The following is a 25,774-nucleotide window of genomic DNA, read 5'->3' as shown; positions in this document are numbered from 1 at the left end:
TGTGTGAAAGAAAGGTAAATCTAAGACAGTAAAATTTGAACAATAAATCTTTTATTTTTAAGATAGAAGAATATAAAGTAATGGTATTTTTATAAGTTAAAAAATATAAAGCATAATGAAAAAGAACAATGAATTTTAACATTATCAATACGATATAAATATATTTATAAAAAAATAGAAATTTATATTTATAAGTATATATTATAAATGTATTATAGCTTGAAGTTAAAGAAATTATACGCAAAGTAAAAGAAAGAAAAAATCAGGAAAGAGATATTTGTTTATTTTTCTTATATTCCTATTATAAACTTCTTTACAATTATCAGTAATATAACAATAATTGTAATATATACAAAAAATCAATGAAGAACGGGTGAAGTTTGCAAGAAACTGCACCTGCGCGGTAAAGACATTAGAATAACTCGTTGTGATTGGTTAAAAGAAATAACTTTTGTGTAGTTTTGTTAGGAAAAAGTCGCAAAGCATTGTGTAATATCTTCTAACCATACTTTGCTCGCTTGCACTATTGTAATTCGAAGTCAATCAAAGATTATTCTTTCTTACAAAAAGTTCGTCACAAGAAAAAATTAATCTGTAGGATTTGTTGTTTTAATTTGTTCAACAAAAGTAAACGATGATATTGGACATAATGTATTGGATGTATACAATGCGTGACACAGTCTGGGGTTACATCAAAGAAAAACACACATATAAGAAAATACATCCCGAAATTGGTTTGTGGCAATTATGGAAATTTTTTTGTTTGGTTTTGACAAGCAATTTGAGTGACATTGGGATATAAATACTGTAAATGTAACGCGACCCCGGTCGGATTAATTTTTTATATCTCTTCTTGAAATTGCTTTACTAAATTTTTTATAAACATCGATTGAGTTGTTTAACCTATTTATAGACAATATGATAAAAAGTAGATTTAAAAATGTTTTCTAAATATCGATTCAGATGTGTACATCTATGTGCACACAAGATCGAATATTTGCACAAAAATATTTACCTATAGGTGGTGGCTCTAAGTTATACTGTACATCCTATCTTTCTATTTAGTATAGCTATATATATATATACATACAAAAAAAGGAAATGAAATTCGGAAAGATATTATGGTAAAAAGAAGAATAACTAAGTTCAAAGTAGACATTGAAAATTTATTATACAGTAGAAGAATTCACTATGGCAAGATTATATATAATTTATTTGGATTTTTTGTTGGTTTGGTTGTGTGTGATGGTGACATTAACGAACGGTGAGTCACGTGTTGATGCATTTGTTGTTTGTTTGTTTATTTATTTGTTTGTTTTTTATTTATTTGCTTGTTTCTCTTATATTTTACAACACTGGTATTTCCTAGGCTACTGACAAAGTCAGCAGTGTTAATATTTAGGCTGTGAGATCTTTTTACTCTTACCGAATGAATAAATATCCAGACATGAAAATGCGTTTTTGATATCTTTGATTGAATTATTAAATATGCCGTCTAAATTTTTTTATGACATCCATAATCAAGTTTGTGGAATAAACAAGTTTGGTTTAGTGAGAAAATTATCTTAATGTGATTTGTTCAAAGTCATGTTCGCATAGTCAATTATTAACGGCTAAATATTTAGTAATCATTAGGTATGACATCTTTTGTCCTTTAATTAACGATCTTTTTGCAGTTGCAGTGAATCTCATTATATATATTGTACTTAAGTAAGAGGGTGCATTTGAGTTTGAATGCTATTCCGTTTAACTGATTATCCGGCTTTAGGTGGATTTCTCCAGTCTCGGTTATAACATTATTAAATCATATTTACCGTCATAACTTATTGTATTACACTAGCCCAGTTTATCAGAACATTTGGAGGGTTGCTAGCAATTTTATTTTTATGTGTTTGCTCTCGCATTGGTCATTTTTGCTCTTTTTCTTTTCGTAGGTACTGAAAAAAAATATTACAAATCTCGAGAAGAGAATCAATGCAAGGCGGATGGTATAGGGTACACTGGTATTATTAAGAAATTAAAGTGCAATGCTAGAAGAGCAGGAAAGTTGTGTGAAAATGATAAATTTTGTGGAAAAGACGAACGGTGTCTATGCAACGACAAGTGTGAAGAATTCCGATGCAAGTTCTACACAGGTAATTTACTCTTCTTAATTCGTTGGCTCTGTTATTAGTTGTAATTTTTTTCTTAAGAATGTGTAAATGAACAAAATTCATAATAACTTGATTTATGTAATAACTTTAAGGAAAGATATCATTTCAAAACTGTTCAGACTCGTGTACGAGTTAACTAAGATGTTGTCATAACAACGAACCATAAGGGATGCCTGCCAAATATAAAGCTCAGTGCTTTTTCAAACTTTGACAGGTGTGACAATCAAAAATACAAAATACATCTTGCTTCAAAACAGACATCATCTGGTTCATAATTTTTTGTTTTGCCTGTTTTGTTCGCTCTAGAGCTGATTTTTAAATCTATAAACACAACATCAAGTGGAAGAGGACTGTGTACTTATAAAAAAGGTTATTAAAACATCGTGAAAAACCATAAGTTATTTTTAACAAGTTAAACGATTCTATGACTTTCTAACATTTGACTGCAGTAAATCCATAATATACAAGACAAAGAATTATCATACGACACCGTAACCTTTCAGCATTTGGCATACACCTTTTTTACATTCAGTCTAATGTATTTATTTTTTTACGCTTTTTTTAACTCCAAATGCTTTTTTTGACGGTCAGATTAATTAATAAAGAGTTTCAGGATGGAAAAAATGGTTGATGTTCGACAATAATTGTTTGTTAGTAATTATAGATTCACATTATTATGCTTTTATAATCAGGAAATTCACGTTGAGTATGTTCTTAGGATGTTTTAATTTTTGGAAAATCCCAGCCTCAACGTTCTTATAAACTAGCTTCTTATAAGAAACATGCTGTGCTTTGGTTGTTTTTGTCGACGTTTTCTGCTTTAGAATCGCTTTTATATATTTTTTCTCACTTCTACATTAGTTTTTGATAACTTGATCAAAGTAAGAAAATAGGAAGAATTCAAAACACTTTTCTAATTGATGTTATTATTATATAGTTAGAAAGGTCATTTGTACAATTCCAAGTTTCACACCAACGTGAGAATTGTAAAAACTGTTCTTTGGTCTGCTTGCTTATTCACACATTCTAGTCGCTATTGTCTCGCTTAATTTATTTCACACCTTTGGACATCCTCGTGGTTCTCAGCTCGTAAAGAATTTCAAAATCGCTAGAAAAATAATATATGTGGGAATATGCTCTCCACCGGCGATGATTTTTAAACAAAATGCAAGTTCTTGGCCACATGCATACGTGAGATTCTAAGAGACGAGGAGTAAAAAATAACAGATTTTTTATTCCAGTAAAAACATGTTTCTTATTCAAAATAATTTAACTAAGTAAAGGTTGCACAACATTTCAAGTTCCGGGCAGTGGGAACAGGTTTGGTCGCAGGGTACGTAAACTCATCGTCGAAATCAACTTAGCCGTCAACTGTTTTTATATCTTTTCTTCGCCCATCGCGTGTGTTTTCTTAAATAACTGACATGTTACCGTTGGATGTTAAGAGCTCTTAAAAGCAAAGTATATTTTTACGAAATCAAAAGAAATATTTTCATGGGAAAGTATAAATTATTGAAAAGTTGGCCAAAATAAGCTTAAATATATTTGATTATGTTTTTCTAATGAGGTTTCACTTCAATAATTTAAGCATTAGTGTATTTAAAAAAAAATACATTAAAAATTTAAGTTATTTAAGAAACTTTTAAAACAATTTTTAGAAAAATATACCGATCACTCTTTCCCTTCCATCTTTTTTCCCTTTTTTTACTCGCCTGTGATTTTTTTAATTGAGCGTAAGTTTTGTCACTGACTGTGAGTTTTTAACTCAGGTTCCACAAACACTCGAAACCGTTTATTTACGCGTAATAATGACGTAAAACTCTGTGATAATCCGTGTATACGTTCTCAAAAATCCGGAAATCCTAACTGTAATTTCGGAAATGACATGTTATGGTTCTTACGATCTAACCACATATAAAACCATTGCTACTTGACACCCCCAAATCCGGTGTGTGTGACACCGTGGCACGCGCTATCGCTGTTTTAATGTTGTTGAAATGATTATCTAATAAATATTTCGTTTAATATTTAATAAAAAGTATAAATTGACTTGTTTGAAAGACAAGTTTAATGAAAGCAAATTTGTTTTTAGCATTTCACTGTTTTTTTAAACATGGCTGCCACGCATTCGCATATCTATTTACTTTGAACCTTGTTGCAGAGTAAAAGGAGTCTACGTACAAAGCTGTGTAACCAACAAGCAGGCTAATTTTGTTGTGAGCGAATTTCCGTTGTGGGAAGAGCTACGGATATTTTGCTATGCATTTCTCATTATTCACTATAAAACTGTTTAAAAAGGCTATTGATGCAACGTATTATCCACTGTCAAGGGTGGGCGTTCCAAGTGCAAAAATAATCTGCGTTGCGTAGCAAATAACTCCAAGCTTATACGTATTATTATCTTTGGAAAAAACTGTTTTTTAGCAACGGTCGGATTTGCATAACAATCACAAGTGCTCTAGAACGAAACTGGAGATTTTATAGACTCGTTAAAATAGAATATAGACTCGTTAGAATAGAAATAGCTTCCATAAGACTTTTGTTGCAATCGCTTTTGTTGGTTTTAATCTTCATATTTCAACGACGTTGAGGGTGACGGAAATAACAGTTTGATTACAATCGCGAGTGCCCATTTGAAAATAAATAAGGTACCCTGCAAATGGTTCACAGCAGACCATATACATTATTGAAATGTGTAATAAAAAAAACATGAAAAAAAGGATTGCGCAATTTCATGATGTTGACTTAACATAACTTGACATATTTTTTTTAAAAATCCTGGGTTCTAATTTTTTCAAAACATGTCCCAAATCTTTTCTGAGACTTCTAAAACATTTTTTCAAAGACCTGTTACTGTGAGTCTACTAAACAGCCTATAATAGGACTATGGACAATAAAGTTGCTCAACCTTGAGGGGGAATTACATTTTCGTGTGTCTTTTTTCGAAATTGTATACTTTGCAGAATAGATGTAATTTTTTAGATAATATCGTCGAAGACAGACTATATATAATAATAATAATATCCAGTTATAGCTATCCATTGCAAGAATATTTGCTAATGAGATGAACAGTCGAAGAATTATAATTTTGATACAAAAACATTAGCTAATGATTAGATGGTTCATCATAATAATAAAGCTTGTCTAATTAATCGATCTAATGAGACATGCATTTCGACTGTCAGAAAAATCTTAGATGCACGTAGTTTTTCATCAGATTTATCACATCTGCCATTCATTCTCTAGCGTCATCGAAAAGAGATGATGATTATCCATATATACTAATTTTTTTTATGGAAAAGTCGTTTATAACGTTTGTGACAAAAAAAAATAAAAACATGTATCCTGCAAGCTTTTATTGGTGGGAAATGAGTAAAGTAATAATGACTGGAAATCATTAATCATAGCGCATTTCTCATCTTGAAACGCCCACGCAATACACTTGGTTAGGTAAAGAAGTTCCAATGACGTAGTGGTGACTATGTATTAGCAAAAACGCTGACTCACCCTGATGTCATGAAAGAAATCTTATAGAGTTTAACTTCCACGAAGAGCTTGTTTCATTCTATTTTTGCAAATTCTTATTTCCCATTTTTACGAAAGTTATATTCTCAAACATACACCTTTCTCTTGTTTGAATTTATGTCCTGTCTATGTGAGATTTGAAACACAGAGGTCTGTCGCAATTTTACACAGCCCAAGAAAGTGATCTGCCAACTTTTTATCTCATTAGTTTTCATATTCAAGACATATACGCCATTGCAGCGAAAGGATTTCTATTTCTGTCACTTTTTTTCCTTATCTTTACAATAGACAGCCACCCAAAGTATTTAGGTAATAATCTAAACTTAACCCTGTTGTTCATTTGATTTTAATTTTTTGATTGTTTCGGAATAAGCACTGGATATCATGATTAGTCTATTTTGATCAAAAACACTCATTTCATGTTGTTTTTTTAAACATTGTTAAAACCTTATTTAGCATTACAGTTATTTTACTGTGCATTGTATGGTATATCTTTTGATAATGAAATGCCGAATACAAATATGTGCAACGGACGCAAATAAGTTTTTACGGTTTGTACAAACCCGTTTACACTTTATACTTCTGCCGAAGAAGTTAAACTAATCACACTGCATATTAGATAAAGAGCTTTTTATTAAAAAAAATAAATAAATAAATAAATAAATAAATAAATAAATAAATAAATAAATAAATAAATAAATAAATAAATAAATAAATAAATAAATAAATAAATAAATAAATAAATAAATAAATAAATAAATAAATAAATAAATAAATAAATAAATAAATAAATAAATAAATAAATAAATAAATAAATAAATAAATAAATAAATAAATAAATAAATAAATAAAAAAGTAAACAAGAAAGCTAATTATATGTGTGCGTTCACTTCCCTACGAAATATCCGGACAGTTACTCGCGACTTCTCATATTTGCGGTTTAGCTCGCCTGTTTGACGTTAGCATTTTGTCTCCACCGTTAGCTGAGTTTTGTTTTTGTCTCCACCGTAGTTAGATAGCAGAAAGAAAAATGCATTTGTATAAACAGTTAAAATGCTAAAAAGTAAAAATGAGAGAAAAGAGGAGTGACATCTAATGTTGCTTTTTTGTTCTTCTCTATGTTTTTGGCAACCTTGTTCCCAGGTTTTTTTGCCTCTCATCGGCGCTGCACAAGAGAAAATAGGTCCTGGGAGCGAGGTTGTGTTTCTGGGTTTTTGCATTGCGTTTCTTTTGCCTATTTTTGCATTGAGAGGCAATTATTATTATTCGAGCACGAAAGGTTAAAGACGTCTGAGGTCTCCTAGATCTCCCAGTTTCGTTTTTAAATGCTTCACCATAGTGTTTTTTTTCTATTAACTATGGCTCCATATTTGTTGTTTCCATTTGTCGAGAACAAAATAATCGAGCAAAATAAGATTTGTATGCCCATATAATAATTTCATAAAAAACACTCTTGCTTAAAGTAACAATTGCGTTTTCGTTAAAAATACACGATAGCAGACAAGAAGACTCAGGAACGAGTTTAGTTGACAAGCTGACAGGAAATTGATTTAAAAGGTACTTCAACACAGTGTATCCGTTGTTTAGACAACCTCAATCCCAGGGCCTGTAGCGTTTTTATATGAGACCTCGTATTAAAATACGCTGCAGGTCCTAGGTTCGAGGTTGTTGCCCAGACATTACGCCATAAAATAATATGGAAGTTGATAAAACAAGGTAGATGTAGAGCAAAGAAATACATGCAGAGTACCGTTATCACTGTCTCTCTTTCTCAGTAAATTCCTATTTTCAAAAAATAAATTTGTTTCTGGCCCAAAATAGCTTCAAGCAAATATATTATCTCAAATGAAGATATATTCCTAGTTTACTATCGTGAAAATGTTAAAATAAATATGTTTATAACTTTTCCCGATCACTGTCACGACAAGACGCTTCGTGCGTACAGTCTTTTCATGACACTTCAACTACTTTGGATCATCCAAAACCCACATACGACTCAAAATAAGAAAAATAAACAAACAAATAGATAATCAGTCAGTTATTTCGTTGTCATTACTCATTTCATACTTTATTTACAAAATATTTTTTGGTGAAATAAACCGTTTTTTGGTTTTATCTACGCATGATGTCATTGGTATTTATATCTATGGCCACTTTAGAGAGGACAAAATGAACGTCGGGATTGCAATCCATCATGTTAGGAAATTTAATAATAGTCTAACAGTCTTTTTCAGGCGACTAACGCTAAATTCCATTTCCCTCCGTCCTGACCACTCATTCTTTTTAAAAGTAGTTAGCGAAAAAAAGCTGCATTTCCACAAAAGGGGGTCGGTTGCATTTTAGCTTATCCCTCTGGATAAGCTAAAATGCAAAGGCTGAAATTTTAAAAATGTTTTGCTCAGTAGGCCGGAGCCTCCTAAATTCATAAACTTTCAACATTTAAATTTGTGGCTATGCCTTTGAATACTATTTAAAACATATTGTCATACAATTAAAACTTGTTTCAACTAGTTCTAGCTGGTTTTCTTAATCAAATGATTTATAAACCATCTCGGCTTTTTTAAAAACATCCATTGCTGAGAAAAATGACGAGTTCAGTTTACTAGACTAGTGTGTTAACAAAAAACAAAAAAAGTATGGTGGTTTTTATTGCGAAATATGTCTCTTGATGTCCAACCACGAACTTACTGTTCAGAGTAACTGTTTTTACCAAGCCTTTTACACAAGGATTAAAGTCCTAATGTTGACCAATTCGTTTGACAAAAACTTTCTAAAGAGGGAATTGAATTTTTGTTCTTCTCATGCCATTTTAGGTCGAAATTGAACACAAAACATGATATCGTTTTCGGCCGAAATTGGTCGAAAAACTGTGTCGTGACATTATCGGTAAAAAAAGTCGGCAAAAAAATTAGTCGGCAAAAATATTAGTTACTTGGTCAAAATTTAGTCACTTTTTGCCGACTAAATTTTTTAATTTAGTCACAAATAAAGAATAATTTGCATAAAACTGATATAAATTAGCAACAGAGGAAGAAAAAATGGTGGTGGAAAAAAAAAAGTTTGGTCGGTAAAAAAAAGTCAGCAAAAATTTTAGTCAACAAAAAATAGTAGTCACCTAGCCAAAATTTAGTCACTTTTTGCCGACTTTTTATATACCGATAAGGTAACATTGGTCTTTTTTCACTCTTCATTTTTCTACACGGCTGGGAAAAGAAATTCATTTACTGAGCGCTATCTAGGAATTTACGGATTCAAAATATCTGTTTCTGCCAGGATGGCTTTTCATTGTTCATTAAAAAGTCTCCCTTAATAAGAAGTAATATTTTAAATTAATGCTTCAAACGGAATATTCATCATAAAATTTAATTACGGGCAGGAATGTTCACACGCTTTTTTGAGAAACTGGTTTCTACATGCGACAGTAACGGAGCAAAAGATTACTTTGTGAAGATTGGGTATAGGGACAGGTATCTAGAAGCTCAATTATAGGAAGGGGGTTCCTCTTGAGCAAAGTTGATCAAAAAGGTGTATGCAGTGTTTCCTAACCAGCTTACCGTCTGCGTACCTGAGCTGTGTTGATAATAGCTGAGGCATTCCTTGTGGAAACCTTACTCGTCTAATAAAAATTGAATCAAGAATGTGTGCGATTATGAGTTTATTTTACCACATCGAGTTTTGTATCCAATAGAAACGTTTACAACAATAATTTTTTTCCCATTCATATAAATGCTGGATTTTCTATATACAGTAAATTTCCCATAAGAAGGCTCTCTAAAGCTGATAAACAAGGTGACATCTTTAAAATTAAGTTCAAAAACATTTAAAACAGGCACGATATGAAAATATGCATTTGCGTTCTTAAAAATGAATAGTAGAAGAGAAGAAAAAAACTCCTGATGTTTTTTTTTTTTGAGATTTTAATTCGTTTTTAATAATTCGTCTTAATAAAACCTACCGAATTTTCCACCTTTCGAAAATCGTCAAGTTTTCACAAGAATGTATTTTTTAAAGTATAAACTAAAACAATATGATTTGTGCTTTCTTGAGACAATTATTTTTTTGTGAAAAAAAAATTATAAAGCCCCATTGGTGTCAAATTGAATCAACTCTGGAAATCATATAAACTTAAGCCTTTTAAATGACACTTAATAGAATAGCTGCGAAAATAATACCGGGGGTAGAATTCTTGAACAATTTTCATTTGAATTTATATCTAAACCATTTTTATAATGTCTTGCAAGTTTGTTTTTATTATATAGTTTTTATTTGAAACTATTTAAAAATTGCACTAGAAAATTATTGGATTATGCCTATCGCGTGTATTTTGTATGGCACATAACCCCCTGCACGCTACCTTTGTATAAGTGACTTTTAAAATCGTTTTCACAAAGGCAGACTCAAAAAAACTGTACTAGCTACATGGTGTTGTGTTGTGTATAATCATGTTTTTCGTGTTTTTTTATTTATTTTTTGGTAAGTCAGCTTTTATTTAATGAGTATTTTACAATTTTAATTTAATATAGCTTTATTTAAAGCTTCCAATTTATGTTTGTTAGAAAGAAATAAAAAAAAAACGATAAACAAAACAGCGACACACGGGATAACTAACTAGCAGGCAAATATACTGATGTTTTTATATTTTATGTGCAAATTATACAATTTACATTATCAGGACTATAGCTAGTAATAAATTTTTAATGAATTATAGAGATGTAACATAGCTATAGCTCTGTTTATTATTGATATGAACGAGGTGCAACATTCCATTATACTGGTTCGCTAAAGTTTTGATTTAGAAACAAAAATGGCGGTTATTTTTGTACGTGTTTGTTGTTGGTTCTTTTTTGCTTTTATTATTTCTTTCATAAAAGTTTCTTGATGCATTTTAGACCATAAATATAATAAAAAACTTTAAAAACATCTTCAGCTAGCTAGCTATAGCTAACTACATTTCTATTTAGTTACCTATATATTTAAATTTGTCAATGTCTATATCTACTAGCTAGCTATAAAAAAATTAATAACCTTAGCTGCCTCTTTTTTAGCCACAACTCCAACATTACAAGCTTCAACTAATTCAAGGTATTTGTTTATTGTTACTAAACATTCTTACATTAAATGTTTTAAATGTTATAAATGCTGGTTAAAGGACCACAATTGCTGTTACTTTTAAAACAGTTAAAACTATCATGCTCAAGTGATAACAGACTTGCCCAGTACTGCCTATACTTTTTTTTACTTATAACTTGTTTTAATTTCATTCACAAAATGTGTGTGTCAATTTGTGATTTTTTATCTGCAGTATTTTCTTAGCTAATTTTATTAAAGCTCATAAAATTGATATATATATTTGTAGTCTACTTTTCTTGAGTCACAGTGCTCTATACATTGCAGTAGAGCAAAAACATATATATATATATATATATATATATATATATATATATATATATATATATATATATATATATATATATATATATATATATATATATATATATATATATATATATATATATATATATATATATATATATATATATATATATATATATACATATAAATATAAAGAAAACAACAGAATATTCGTTTGTACTTAAAGTTTTATGCCGCCGTAAGGGCAACAATTCTCAGTACACTAATTCGTTAAAATACAATGCAATGTTAAGTATCTTGCTTCTTCTTATGGCGTCAATTTTTAGTGTCGAAAGACTAAGTGAATATTTTCTCTTGTGACTCCATTGGGTCCAGATATTGCTGTGTTTGTTTACAGTGGGACTTTAAGTAAAACTTTAAGTAAAATGGTAACATATTAGTTTAACATAGGTATAGAGTTTCATAGAAATGTTTTAGGCCTGTGTAAAAATACTTTTAGGCAGAAGAACAATGAAAAAATACAGATTGTTTAGTAGTTTTGCTGACGTAAGCAGTGCATAAACAAATTATTTTTGGAGAAATTATTTTACCTGTTGCCTGTAATGTATAGGGCTTGAAACGCTAATTAAAAAAATGTAAATAACTATAAAAAATTTTGCTTGCATCAATAAAATCTGCTAAAGTATAATTTTTTGTTTCAAATTTGTATACTTATTGCCTTCATCGCATATATACATTTTGAAACACTGATCTATACTCTTTTTTGATCATATAATTTTGAGGAACATTTAAATATAGAGATTGGGGTTTAAAGGTTTTTTGATGAGATCAGCAACCCATCTATTCTTAAACAAATTCAGTCACCCAGTTTTGGAAAACTTACCAAATTTGGTCCCAGGTTACACAGTTTTTGTAATATTATAAATATAGGTGGATATGTTTAATATTGCTTAAAATTTTTGAAAATATGATGGAACAATTAGATATCTTTAGAAATTGTGCAAAAGGGTGGCGTTAATATTTGCATTATTCGTGCAGCTTGATTGGCTAGAACTAACATAAGACGGACAATGCTCTCTTGTATTGCCCACTACTATTAGAAACTGTGTTTAAGTTTAAATATGATGGCATGTAACATAAACGAATATGGAAAAAAGTTTACAAATGCAAAAAGTGAAAATTAGCTACTATACTTTTTATTTGTAACTGCCAGTGAATGGTAATATGATAATGGTTACATAATATTTGACTTGTATGTATGTTTGAGTCCTGTTTGCTTCAAGAAGTACATGGTTTATTATAAACAAAAAGCTTTTTTCTACTCTGCTACTTCTGCTATGCTACACTGAAAATATTTAATATAGAAAAAGTCTGTACATAATTTATGGTATAATTGTGTCTTTCTCAAAGCAATTTCATATTGTAGTCCGAAAATTGTAATGCCATAGAGCAATCTAGAGGGTTGAAAGTTTATTTTGAACAATTTTGTAAAGCATTGCCCTGTAGTATAATATTGGGTGATTTGCCAGCATTCTCAGTATAACAGTTAAACAGCTATTTCCCAATTGGTATTTATCCTGAACTTTCCAATTTAGTAGAGAAGTTATATTTACTCCAAAATATGCAACTTAGAATCAATTTAATAGAAGCTGTAAAAAAAGATATAATATTCCTATTTGGGATTTGACAGCCCTTAATTTCAGATTTCTTGATTACACTCTGTGAGCTGTGTTAGCACGTGTTTAAATAAATAATTTTCATAGGTTTAAATGTTTAGCATTGACATTTTTAGATATTTTGTGTCTGTGAGTCACAAAAAGTCGCAAAAAACAACTGGAAATTTTTCAGATAAAGTAGACCTTCTAGTATTGATTACTAAGACTAAATGTTTTGTAAAAGTAAAATTTGTTATTTGTTAACCTTGTAACCTTCATAACATTAAAACGCATAAATAATTGTTCCAAGTAACTTTAGAAGTTTTAAAACATTCATTAAACAAGGAAATCTTAAATATTCTTTCTGACTGTTCACTTGTTATTACCAAATAATGCAAGTTTTCAGCAGAAGTTGGCACCTGTTCTCGAGCATATTTTAAAATAGATTAAAACTTGAGCAAAAAATCACACATATTTAGGAAAAACACAGTATTAGAAAGACAAATGTATTTCAATTAACAACATTGTGATGTTGATATAAAGGAATATTTAGCGAAAAGGGGTAAGGATGCTGGGCAAGCAAAAATGCACAAAACTCTTCGTGCGTGTACCCAATTTAATAACACTCTCCTCCAGTTGAAACCTATCCTAGTCTTATGAAACATATTTGTCTTAAACAACTTCTTATTGTCACCTAGCAATTTTTTTCTTCTCATAGTTTCATTTTTTATTTTATTTTTTTTTTTATAACTTCTTGTTGGTTTCTTTCTCCCTTTTTTACAACTTGTCCTTGTTTCCTTTCTCTCTTTTCTAATTCCTACTCATGTAAAATTGCCCTTCTCTCATGATTACGCACACACCGCAAAACGAAGGCTGACAAAGACAGCCCAGCATTTATACTCTCTCTGTTAACAACTACCCGTTGTACCTGTTTCTCTCCTTACACCGTTTCATTGTTTTTTTCAATATGTTCTTAAATACACCTGAGCTGTACACACCGTATCCTTACTGGGGTAGATGCACAACAATATACCATAAACAGTAGACTCACAAATGCCGTCCAGCCTAAACACCGAAGAAAAATATAAATAAAACATTGAATATTGAAGTAGGCTAATTGCTTTCACCACTGGACAAAAACCTTGAAAATAGTTTCAACAGATGATGCACCCGCAATTTGAACCATAGTATAATATTCTGTATTTAGTTAGTAACATCTATGTTTGAATGAGTTAAACTTTTGTTTTTGTTAGACAAAATTTCACAACAAAATTCTTGCAACTGATTCGCACATTCATTTAAATGCACCAATAGATAACCGGAGTAAAAACTTCTAGTTTTAGTTTTTTCTCTTACTTCCTGTACCTCAGATAAATTTTTAATTTAAAAATCAAAGTGAAAACCTGCTTTTATCTTGTCTATCTTTTACCATGTTCTCTGTGACTATCACTGCCAGATATAGTTTCATTGGGCTTACTGTATACAACCATCTTTGTATATCCAGAGGACATACTAATAACACTAATACGGTACTCTGTAATGTGAATTCCATAAAAGTTATGAATCAAAATGTAGTAAAAATGTCCACTTCTGAATTTTTCTAAAGGACAAATTATTTTAAAAATTCAGCCGATTAACATTTGGCTTTAACATTTTAAAACATATTTCAATTACTGCCATATGACGGTAGATAGAATAGCTTTAAAAATTATTAGCAGCCTTTGTAAATATATAATATCTGTTTTGTTGGTTACAGTAGTATTCAAGCAGATTAGCTTATAAGTAACCTACAACTTCATAAAATTTTGGGTATGCTACTTAGGAATTGTGATGGTGGCATGTAACATAAACGAATATGGAAAAAAGTTTACAAATGCACCTGCAAATATTGCTATTAGTTGTAAGGGCAAATTACTTTTGGATAATTCGACGGTTACATTTTCAGAAGTCTGTTGTAATTTAGGAAAACACGTTTTTTTGCATGATTCAAAGTGAATCTTGATTAAAAAAAGAAATTTTTTACTTGCTGTGTATTTATTGATTTTCAGCAGAACTATATTTTTGTTAAAAAAAACTGGAACGTAAAGACTGAGCTAGGATTATGTGCTCTCAACCTTCACTTTATATGAAGAGCCTTTATATACAAATGACACCAATAGATGACACCAAATTATATATTGGATGAGATTTATGTTCACAACAAACTTAAGCCAGTATGCAGTAAACTCATATTTAAACAGTTACTTCTAAAACTATCCACAGAGAGATCCAGAACTATATAAAAGGCTTGTACACAATTTTATTCCAAATTGGTGTCCCTGATACAGGCCTTGCCATGAGCAAATAACCTCCAATGCAATTAATTGCTCGCGTCAGAGTGTCCACGCGAGCAATTTTGCTCGCCATATTTTTCGCTAAAAAAACTTTACATTTAGTCTCTCAGGCCATCTTTTTCAGGAGAGGCGTGCGCCTTGGCACACACCTAAATCGTTTCAGGCGTGTGATTAAAATGCCTGCCACATTTCCATGGCTTGTGGCTTGTTTATAACTTTCGTCGGTTAAAACATCTGATAGATTTCCGACACTTTTAGATATCAGAATTATTGAATAGTCCTGGTCCTTGAAATCCACGAGCAAGCCTATTCATAGCCAACCTGACCATCCTAGCCAATTCACCGACTCCTGACTTAGTTAAAAGAACTACGTAGACATAAATCTCTTTTGCCTGGCCCCTTCGTCGTTGGTAACCAGGTCTTACACAAGAAATCCAGCCATGCGGTTCTTAACTAATGCAGAGGTGAACGCCGACGAGCACGGATGACACAAGTCTGCAAAACTGCACTTACAGGCGGAACAGACATGGATTTAATTGTAGATAATTTCTTCATTTGACGAAACCATAGCAGGTCCAAATTTAATGGATTATTTTCTTTATGCCACAACTGTTATTCAAACAATTTTAAAAACCAAACCCACGTGCAGTATATTTTTTTTTTCTGTATAAATTTTATGTACCTGACGTGTACCTGAACTTTCGAATGAATTTGGAAGTTTTATTTAAACCATGCAGATAAAGATTTTTTTAATTTGAAAACGAAGCATATTTTTTCCTATTTGCTTAAAAATAAACAATAAATTTATGAAAACGACAGTATAGTCATGTATACTATTTCGGACATGTAGAAAAGGAAGTTAAGATTGAGAGAGTTGCTATACCAGTAGACGCTCGATCATCGTGTTTGGGGTTCAAGATTTAAAACGTCCCCACTTTTCTACTGCAAAATGAATGCACAACAAAGATTAACCTTAATGCCCGTATTGCAGGCGTTTTACAAAATGGCGAATGAACTTTTGAACGATGGGTGGAAAATGATCACACCAAATACCTTTTCAGTTTCAGGTTGAGCGTTCGTGCAGGAATTTCACTTAAAAGACCAATCAATTTTTAAGAAAAACGTTTACAATTATCTCAAAATGTTAATATTTACGTGAGCAATAGAATGCTCGGGTAACGAGCATTTTTGCGAGCACTACGGGGGCGCGAGCAATTGCTCGCGACTCATGGCAAGGCCTGCTGATAGTCTTCATAAATATAGTTACCGTAAAGAAATCAATTTTACCACTGAAATCAATACAAAATGATTCCAGGCATAAAAATAAAGTAACTACAGTTAACAGAAATTTGAAGTTGAAAAATCCAAAAAAATACAAACAAAACACTATTGATGGATATTTATCAAGAGCGTATCGTATCTCATCCGATTTCCCCACTCAAAAAACTTAAATCTGTGAAAGGTACAAGAAAGCAGGCTACCCACTTCGCTTTGTAGAAAGTATTATTAAACCATTTCAAGACAAGAAAAATAAATTAGAGGGAAAATATTGTTTGTCTTTAGTTTAATTGAGGTACCTCTCTGTATCGAAAATGAGAAGGCTGTCAAACGCTTTTTTTGTAAATTGAAAAAATTTACACTTCAAAAAGTTGACTATATGATTATCTTAAAAAGAATATTTAAACAATAGGTATCTTTGCACCCAAATATTTTTGTTGTTGTTGTTGTTGTTGTTAAAAAAATGATGTAACTTTTCTATTTCATTATATTTCAGTCTTGCGTTTGTGAAAACTAATAAAAACGATTTTTAATAATTAGTCTAGCATGACCTGTTGCAAATGCTAGGCAAGCGAGGCTTAAGTGTTTATTGGTTTGCAACGCGTTTATGATTAGAAATAGGATTTGTGTATCCTCAGTAACAAAAAAAACATTGGTTCCACAGCTTCATAGCTGTACAGCTATCTTGTTTTTTCCTATATTATCTTTTGACATCTATCAAGTCTTTTCTAAATAAAAGTTTTAAAAGCTAAGCAAGTTAAAGTTTGTTTACATTTTTGCAATGCCATTTTAGGTTTACAATGTTCAGCTGCTATTGGCTTGTTTCTTTATTTATTTATTTATAGTTGTGCGAGATTTATTTGATCTGAAAGTGAGTTTACAAGCTGTTCAATTTCGCACTCTATCACTGCTTATTTATTTATATTTCTTCTGGCCACCATGATACAAGTTTCACAAAACAATTTTTTTATTTTATTTTGTTCTTATTTACAACCTTTTTCAGCTCAATTTTCTTATATGATTGGTCTAATAAAAGTGTATCCTCTATTTTGGACAAAACATTTTCTCTAATTTGTACAAAATATATCTTTGCTGCTTTTTAGGTTATGTCGATTGGGATGTGTGAATGGAGGCACTTGCCAGATTCAAAATGGTACAGAAACGTGCAAGTGCCACACTACCCACACAGGAAATTTATGTGAAACAAGTAGAAAGAAAGAATTTTGTGGACATCCGAATCCTTGCAAAAATGGGTATTGTGATCCTACAAATGAAGTATGTGACTGTCCATCAAACTTCACTGGTATGTTGAGTCATATTTTTGTGATAAATAATGGATTTTTATGTAATTTTTAAAAGCTTCATAATTATTGTATTATACAATCTATTTTGTAGTATTGCAAAATAATATCAGACTATATGTTTTATTTTAGGGAAATTTTGTGAAACACCTGTTTGTACACCACCTTGTAGTAGTAATGGATCAAAGTGTACACTTTTAAGTAATAATCAAACTGGCTGTCGGTGTGAGAAATTGGGCTTTGATGGTCCAGATTGTAAGGTGAGTTAAACTGATCTAAGTATGAATGCATTCAAATGAAATAAAAAACAGTGTTTGTTCATTACGTTTGAAGGAATTACAAAAATTAGTTTTGTTGCCTAATAATAATTTGTACATTTTATATAATGTTTAATAATTTTCACTGAAATATTTTTACTCTTTTTGAATATATTCACACTGTATGACGAAGTTAAGTTAAATAGAAATCACAAGGTAACTTAGTGACAAATTGTATTACCTAATTTTAAAGAACATTAGGTTCGCATGTGGGAAAATATCAGGAATGCTGTTATAAGAGCCTATCCTTTGCATAAATTTGAAAAATTTAACTATAATTATCCCAGGAACAGTGAATTGGTATAACTATGTAAGTACCCAAAATCACCCAAAACCATCTAAAATCACACAAAAAAGCAGAATCTACCACATTAAACAAAGAACCAGCCAAACTGCATGCAATCAATGAACTTGTTCATATTTCAAACTTATGCTTAGACCAGGGGATGTCAGTGTCGAATTATATGCACGTAAACGAGGACCATTTGACAATGTTGGCCTCCAACCTAAAACCTAGGAATTTTTAGCCTTTTTACTAGACCTGTATCCAGTGTTATCCAGCTTTCCCTTGCGGTATTATCACAACCTCACTGTAAAGCATCTTGTACATAGTGTCCTATAAATTAATGACGGCCACTGGATAAAGACAAATACAATTAAATACCATCAGATATATACTTCTGATTAACAGGATAAGTCTCCAAGCTATTTCTTACAGTAAGAGACACTGCAAACACCCTTGGAAACCAATTATTCGTTTTTCTGTGTTTCATTTTAGATGAACCTGCCAATTGTTGTTTTGGGTGATTTCGAGTAGTTCCATAGTCTAGTAATACTGATAGCAAATCACATAAATTAAAAAGAAGTTCTTATTTTGTCTATGATAAATTACTTTTTTATGATTATCAGTTTTTTAAAACATTTACTTTTTAAGCAATATTGGTTTTATTTATTTTAAATTTTTTCGTTTAGAAAGACATTAATGAATGCCTTCAGCATAAAGGCATTTGTGGTCAACATGGTGTGTGCAACAATACTATTGGTGCCTACATTTGCCTTTGTAAACCTGGGTATCAAGGCAAGCATTGCGAAATAAGAAAAACTTTTTGTGCCAAAGACACATGTTTTAATGGTGGCACTTGTGTTGAAGAGACCTCCTCGTACAAATGTTACTGCTTGTCACCATATACAGGCCGTCGGTGTAATGAGACCAGAACGTCTTGTCCTACAAACTACTGTCTCAATCGTGGACAGTGTGAGTTGGTGCAGGGAAAATTTATATGTAACTGTCCAACTGGTAAGCCGCTGGGTTTTTTTGTTACCTGAATGCTAATTTTCTAGGTGAAACAAATTTTCGCTTTTTAATTGACCTTTAATCTAATTGAAACTATTACTACTAATGACAAAAATATTCCGTCAGCTAAATTAGCCAATTAAAAAACTTTTTCTTTTGTTTTTCAAAGTACAAGCTATTAAAAAAACATCATGTATTTTAAGAAATAAAAGATGCTTTCCAACTCAATTTTGAAATTCTTTTTTATTTTCAAAGAGTTAAGTATTACAAAGAAGCTTAAAAGAATGTCGATTTTTTTCCTACTTGTGTTAGGTTTCACTGGAAGCAAATGTGGAGACAAAATTGTTAATAAATGTTTGGATAATCCATGCAAGAATGGTGGCACTTGTGAAAACATGGGGGACTGGTATCAATGCACATGTTTGCAAAATTGGGAAGGTCTGTGTCTAGATACTTAAATCTATTCAAAGTTCTTTGTATGTCTTTTTAGATATATCTTATGCAATAAATCTTTTCGACCTAGCTATTATTATTTATTGTTATTCATTTGCTTTGTTTAAATGCCTTTGTTGTTGTTGCTTACTTTCAACTTGTGTAATCTCCCTTTAGGTCAGAACTGTACAAATAAAAAAGATTTTTGCAAAGGCGTCAATTGCAATAATGGTACCTGCTTAAATGCAGCAGACAACTTTCATTGCAATTGTTTCGGTGGTTTTACTGGACAAAGTTGTGAAATAAACATCAACGAGTGTAAAAACCACACATGTGTTCATGGCGAATGTTTGGATGGGGTTAATCAATTTAAATGCCTTTGCGATGATGGATATGCAGGTACTCATTTACCCGCATAAACTGTATGTCGCTGTCAAATGCGTCATTATGACCGAATCCCAGTGTAATTTTCAAACATTAACATTGCATTTTATATTCTTGTAAACAAAATTTTTGGTTTGCGTGATGGATTGTATACATCCAAATTTTAATTTTTCAAGAAATTAATCTTTCGATTACTACTTTCATGCATATCGGATGGTGCAAACCTGTCTGTTTTTTCTTTAGGTTCAAATTGCACAGAGCCAGTGGATAAGTGTCCCTTCGACTGTGGCAAGACAGGTTGTCAACAGGAGTGTAACACTAAAGCCTGTAACTATGACAACGGCGCCTGCACTCTGGGCATGCTTAATCCCTGGGTGAATTGCACCAAACCAACTTGTGAAAAGACATTTGGAAATGGTGTATGCGATCCAGACTGCAATGTTGAAGAGTGCTTTTACGACGGCCAGGATTGTTTTTCTGAGACTAAATGCAAGTGGGAAAGCTTTTGTAGACAACACTACAACAACAGCAATTGCGAGAAATCATGCAACACTGTTGGATGTGCCTTTGACAATCTTGATTGTAGCAAAAACGAAATTGATAAGCGAGTAGGTTATTTAACTTTTTTTCTTCTCTTATTCAACGGGCTTACCAGATTTCTAAAATCATGGATCTTATTTTGCAGGTACCTGGCAATTTAGTCTTTATCGTAGCCTCTACAAAAGACAATTTTTTAAAACGTAAGGTTGAGTTTGAAAGAGACGTTTCTAAACTTCTTCGAAGCAACGTTGTTGTTGAGAAGGTTGAGCTGGTAAATTCCTCTCGCACAAGACGAAGTGTCGATCAAAAGCAACCGAAGCTGCGAGTAACAACCACCATTAATAATAAAATGTGCACTGGCGGTTGTTTCTCTACAACTGCGGATGCTGCAAGTTTCTTGGCAGCAAAGGCATCCAAAGGACAACTGGATCTTCCCGTTCCAGTCTTGGCTGTGAGAGGTAAGCCACAGTTTTTTTGGGTTTTTTATTATTACTTTGACGTGTTAGTGTAAGCGCTTATGTGTATCTAACATCTTGACTTCATAGGTACAAAAGGCCCTTCGGCTAAGGATAGTAGCAAAACACATTTGTCACCATTGTGGATTGGACTGATAGTCGTGGCGGCACCCTGCCTCCTTATAGTTACGGTTGTAGCCGGAAAAAGGACCTATGGTGCCCTCTGGGCGCCAGAAGGCCATAGGCAACACCGGGCCAACGGGATGAGACGGGAACCAGGTGTAGGACAGGAAGGCGAAGAACTCACGTAGGTTAAACTTGTGTTTTGAATTCTCCTATTAAGCTCTAAGCTTATAAAATGGAACTAGCTATAATTTTAAAAAGTCTTTTTCGTTTAGTTTTCTTCTCTCTTCTAGTTCATGGATCTGCTCAAAAGTAGCTACACGGAGCCTTAGAATCCTTTTTAAATTATCACCATTAAAGTTCTCGAATATGACTAGCACAAATATTGTTGTTTGGGAAAAGTGACTTTTTTTGTTTGGACACTGTAGTTAAAATCTTATAGTCCTTACTTATCTCTCTCACTTTTTTCTCTCATTTCTCTTGACACGACCAGCAGATCTCATAAGATTTTTCTAAATGTTTATTTAGGTCTTTGAAAAAAGAATGTGAGTCTTCGTCGTCAGAGTCCAGCAGTCCTTCGCAAGAGCGACAGTCCAAGCGATTCAAACATGATTTTGTTCAATCGCTTGGGGGTGATTGGATGCAACACACGCCGCTAAGGTATGCGAACGATGATCCAATTTACCTGGCTGGTTAAGGTTTAAGCTCTTAAGCATGTTTTTTAAGTGTGCCATCTAAAAGAGGTTTCTTTTGGTTTGCTTGTTTCTTTGAGGTTTAATGATCATGGCTACAACGCACACTCTTCTATCTGAATGCTGAAGGACCAATAATTTAGCAAATATTCGAATTGAACGAAATGAAACATACTAAATTCATAAGGCGAAAGACGGCAGCTTTTTAACTAGCTGAAACTGCCTTGAAATGTTGCTTTTATTTTTTATCGTTCTAAAAATCTTATTTTCATTTGCAGAGATGCTGCTACAGATTCAAGTGAGGCCAGTTTACAATCGCCTGTAAGTCCTGTTTTTGTTTTGTTTCTAAAACAGTAAAATCCCACCTATTCTAAATTCCAAGGTAATTAGGATAGTCTAAATGCAAGTGAATAGCGCATGACTTGGTTTGGTAATGGACAAAGGTTACCTCAGAAAAATTCAACAGGTTTTGTCTTTGAGAAGCAATGTTTGTCTTAAGGTCGGTTTATATTAAAGTCGAAATTGTTGCGCAACAGTTGTGCAGTATCTTCTGTGTCCGTCTTTGTACAACACGCGCTTTTATTAGAGTCGTACTGGCGACTTTTGTCTACAACATGTTCAAAAATTTTGATGTTTTGTACACTCGACCTTTTAGTTAATTTGAAGAATAGTCGACTAGAAATAACTAACTGCGTGACTTTTCGAGACCTAGTGTATGTTTACAGACTTGTTATAGAATAAAACAAAAGAAAATCTTTACATCGTTGCACTTTAACCATCACCTGTAAACTTATTAACGAATGCAGAAGTCAGAGACCCAAAAGTCAGTAAAACAACCAGTCGTATCATGAGTAAAGTGTCTTTTACTAAAATGTCTAAAAAATAATGTTGCGTGAAAAAGATCTTTTTGCTACTTCCCTTCTTATTATATTTACTACGTATGGCTTATGTGCTGATTGTCTAATTTTTTTCTTTAGCGTGAAATCTTGACAGTGGAAAACGGCCGTCTTGAATCGGCCCTCCATGTGGCTGCCCGACTTAATAAACCAGAAATGGCGCGACAGCTAATTGATGAATATGGTCTCGACGTAAATGTAAAAGACAAAGACGGCAAGTCTCCGTTACATTTAGCTGTTCAGTTTCTTTCGGAAAACATCTTTCAACTTCTTATTCGAAACCGATCCTGTCAAATCGATAGCCAGTGCAACTACGGCATGACCGCGTTGATGGAAGCTTGCCGTTCGTGCGCCAACTTTATGGTGGTAGACCTTGTGTCTACAGGCGCAAAAGTGAATATAGCTGACAGACAGGGTTATACCGCATTGCATCATGCTGCGATCGTGGATAACCCCAAGTCAGCTTCACTTTTGTTGAAGAACGGCGCAAAGGTAGATGCACAGAGTGTTAAGGTCAGTATAGTGTTAAGTTTACACCAAGCTATATCATGTCTTGCTTTTCTGTTATTTGTTTTGTTGGTTAACTTTTGTTACTAAGACATTTTTGTTCGTGTTTAGGTACATGGTTAACTTTTGTCTTTCTCAAATAGGATCAGTTTGGCATCTTGAAATTTAATTAGCATTATTATTTTACCCTTATAATTTTACCTAACGTATTGGAAACTAAAAAAAAAACATATACACCGAACATGTGATGACCCAGTCACACTTCCAACTTTAAATAAACGGAAAAGGTGATAACTAAGTTAAAAACAAACACAGCAGTCCGCTTATGGACTGTTTAATGGTATATTTAAAATAAACTAAAAAGTTAAAAAATTTCGTCAGCGGTTTTCTGGATAAAATACACTAGAACACCTAAAGAAATGACAATTTCAAATCTAATTTTCAAAACAGAATGGGAGAGGGAACGTTTGTTGTCATACATAAAAACTAATTTAGTATTGCTGAAACATATTTCGCAATTTTAACCCTTTTTTGCGGCAATGAACTTAAAAAAGCTTCTTACGTGAAGATATATTGTATAAAATATATCCTGTTTTAATTTATTTTTTTTGTATTTAGGGTGCCACACCCTTGTTCCTTGCTGCAAGAGAAGGCTGTTACAAGACTGCCGTTGTTCTGCTCTCCAACTTCGCCAATAGAAGTTGTGCGGACGCGGCGGATGTAACACCTTTGGCCATCGCCGACCAGAATGGTCATTTAGACATCACAAAGCTCCTCTCAAACTATAATTCACACAGCTATGCTTCAACGCCATCTCCAACCAACTCGCCACCACCGTCATTGTCTCCCAATTATTCAGATATACGACCGAAAATTGTCACCAAGGCACCTTTGTGTAATTTCGACCAAAAGCAAAGTAACAAGCGCAAAAAGAAACCTAGTTCGAGAAAGGAAAGAAGAGGTACAAGTGGGCCGGACGGAGGCCATCCAGGTTTTACTTATCCGATGAGCACCCAGTCCTATCCAACACCACCTCACCGAACTTCGGTAGAACAGCCATCGTTGCCTGAGTTAAAAAACGTGTTTGAAGATATTTACTCCATTGAGGACTGTATGCAAAATATGCCGTCAAATAATTGGCAGCCTATGCCAAATTCCATCTCAAACTGCATGGGAAACTCGTTTGTTCCAACAACTATAAACTATGAAGTGAACTTTCCTGGAGAGGACCCATCTCAAATGTTTACTACTGAACTCTCTCACCCATTAAATCTGAACGACGTGTTGGATCATCCATTTCCGACGCCGCCGTCAGTTAATGAGGTGGACTCTCCATATAGTGAGTTAGCAATTAACGGACCATCTCCATTTTTGACCCCCTCTCCTGATTCATATGCGACCACGTCGCCTGAATCGGGAGGCTCTATTTGTTAGTTGTTACTTTAAATTTTTAATTAGTATTTCATTTATCCACTTTTTAAAAAGAACAAAAACGATAACTCGGTATGGAAATATTTCTTTCAACATTTAATGCAATGTAACTAAAGTTTTGATAAACCAAGCCGTTCCATAAAAACAGAGGTTTCGTTTCGGGGCTGTTCACGGAATTGAAGAACTTATAAGTCGAACGCGTTTTTCACTTAACCGTGGTGTGACGTGTTAGCAATGTTTTTTTCGATGCAAGGTCGCGCAGCCATGTTTAATAACGTTGTTGGCATATTTAAATTTTTATATTAACTTCTAAATTCATGATTATAAGATGTAAATAATTTTTATGACCAATGATTCTTTGAAAGTCAAATAGATTGGAATTCTGAATCTATCCTAATGGCCTTTGTGTGGGAGCGCTGCTCTCCTGCGTCAAATGGCGACTCGTTTAAAAAAACAAGTATTTCAACAAAACATACTCCTCCGCAGGTGATTTGAGGCCACTCATTTCACTGTCGTCAAGGACTAACAAAATTTAGCAGGGTTTTAATGCAAATAGTTATATGATAATTCCTAATATAATTATAGCTTTATATATATTATACTTATTTTTATTGTCGTGTAAACGTACTTCATTCTATTGCAGATTCAGTTATTGTTGTTTTGCTCTATTAGTTTTTCTAATTACATATCTGATGTTTATATGTGCTGTTCATTGTGTTGCGCATTTCTCTTAAATTTATATTAATTTTTTTTTGATATTAATATTTCCAATTTTCTGTACCGGAATGCATCGCTTAGGCGCATGTGCGTTTAATTAATTGGTACAATTTATTTTGGACGTGTGTTGAAGAAAGCGCTCAATCAATGCATAGCGGTACAACTTTTTTTTTTAATTTATAAAGGAGGAGTCTTATCCATTTGTTCTCTTCTTCGCGGATTTATTCATCTGTAAAGTGTACGTAGTTGTTTTTTTTGTCGGATTTTTTTGTCTTTACGAAGTTTCTGAAACTATTTTTATTGATACCTAACTTTTTGTATAAAAATGTTTATAAGTCAGCAATAAATTTGCTATAAAACACATGGTT

At 32.5% G+C, this 25,774-nt stretch overlaps 1 protein-coding gene across 3 annotated transcripts; it reads left to right on the top strand.

The window, feature by feature from the left end:
• Positions 1–1,056: 1,056 nt before the first annotated feature.
• LOC130662469 (neurogenic locus notch homolog protein 1-like) lies at positions 1,057–25,774 on the top strand. 3 transcript variants are annotated; one of them, XM_057461347.1, is made up of 15 exons: positions 1,057–1,264; positions 1,935–2,135; positions 10,724–10,760; positions 17,421–17,620; positions 17,751–17,878; positions 18,908–19,232; positions 19,542–19,667; positions 19,839–20,060; positions 20,289–20,653; positions 20,731–21,043; positions 21,131–21,347; positions 21,692–21,823; positions 22,134–22,176; positions 22,833–23,264; positions 23,877–25,774. In XM_057461347.1, the coding sequence occupies exons 1-15, from the start codon at positions 1,192–1,194 to the stop codon at positions 24,690–24,692; spliced, it is 3,630 nt and encodes a 1,209-aa protein (XP_057317330.1). In that variant the 5' UTR covers positions 1,057–1,191; the 3' UTR covers positions 24,693–25,774. The 3 variants fall into 3 exon arrangements, with proteins under 3 accessions (XP_057317330.1, XP_057317329.1, XP_057317331.1); XM_057461346.1 differs by having other exon boundaries at positions 10,709–10,760; XM_057461348.1 differs by lacking the exons at positions 1,057–1,264; positions 1,935–2,135 and adding an exon at positions 10,035–10,151.

This window comes from Hydractinia symbiolongicarpus, chromosome 10, assembly GCF_029227915.1.
Source record: "Hydractinia symbiolongicarpus strain clone_291-10 chromosome 10, HSymV2.1, whole genome shotgun sequence".
Classification (NCBI taxonomy): Eukaryota; Metazoa; Cnidaria; class Hydrozoa; order Anthoathecata; family Hydractiniidae; genus Hydractinia; species Hydractinia symbiolongicarpus.
This window is presented reverse-complemented; position numbering and strand designations above follow the sequence as displayed.

What these genes read in the sequence shown, in the direction of transcription:
- LOC130662469 (XM_057461346.1), top strand. Translation starts at nt 1,192, where the DNA reads ATGGCAAGATTATATATAATTTATTTGGATTTTTTGTTGGTTTGGTTG. An exon ending in GATGGTGACATTAACGAACG is followed by an intron (nt 1,265 to 1,934) that starts GTGAGTCACGTG and finishes TTCTTTTCGTAG; the next exon opens with GTACTGAAAAAAAATATTAC. An exon ending in CCGATGCAAGTTCTACACAG is followed by an intron (nt 2,136 to 10,708) that starts GTAATTTACTCT and finishes TAATAACCTTAG; the next exon opens with CTGCCTCTTTTTTAGCCACA.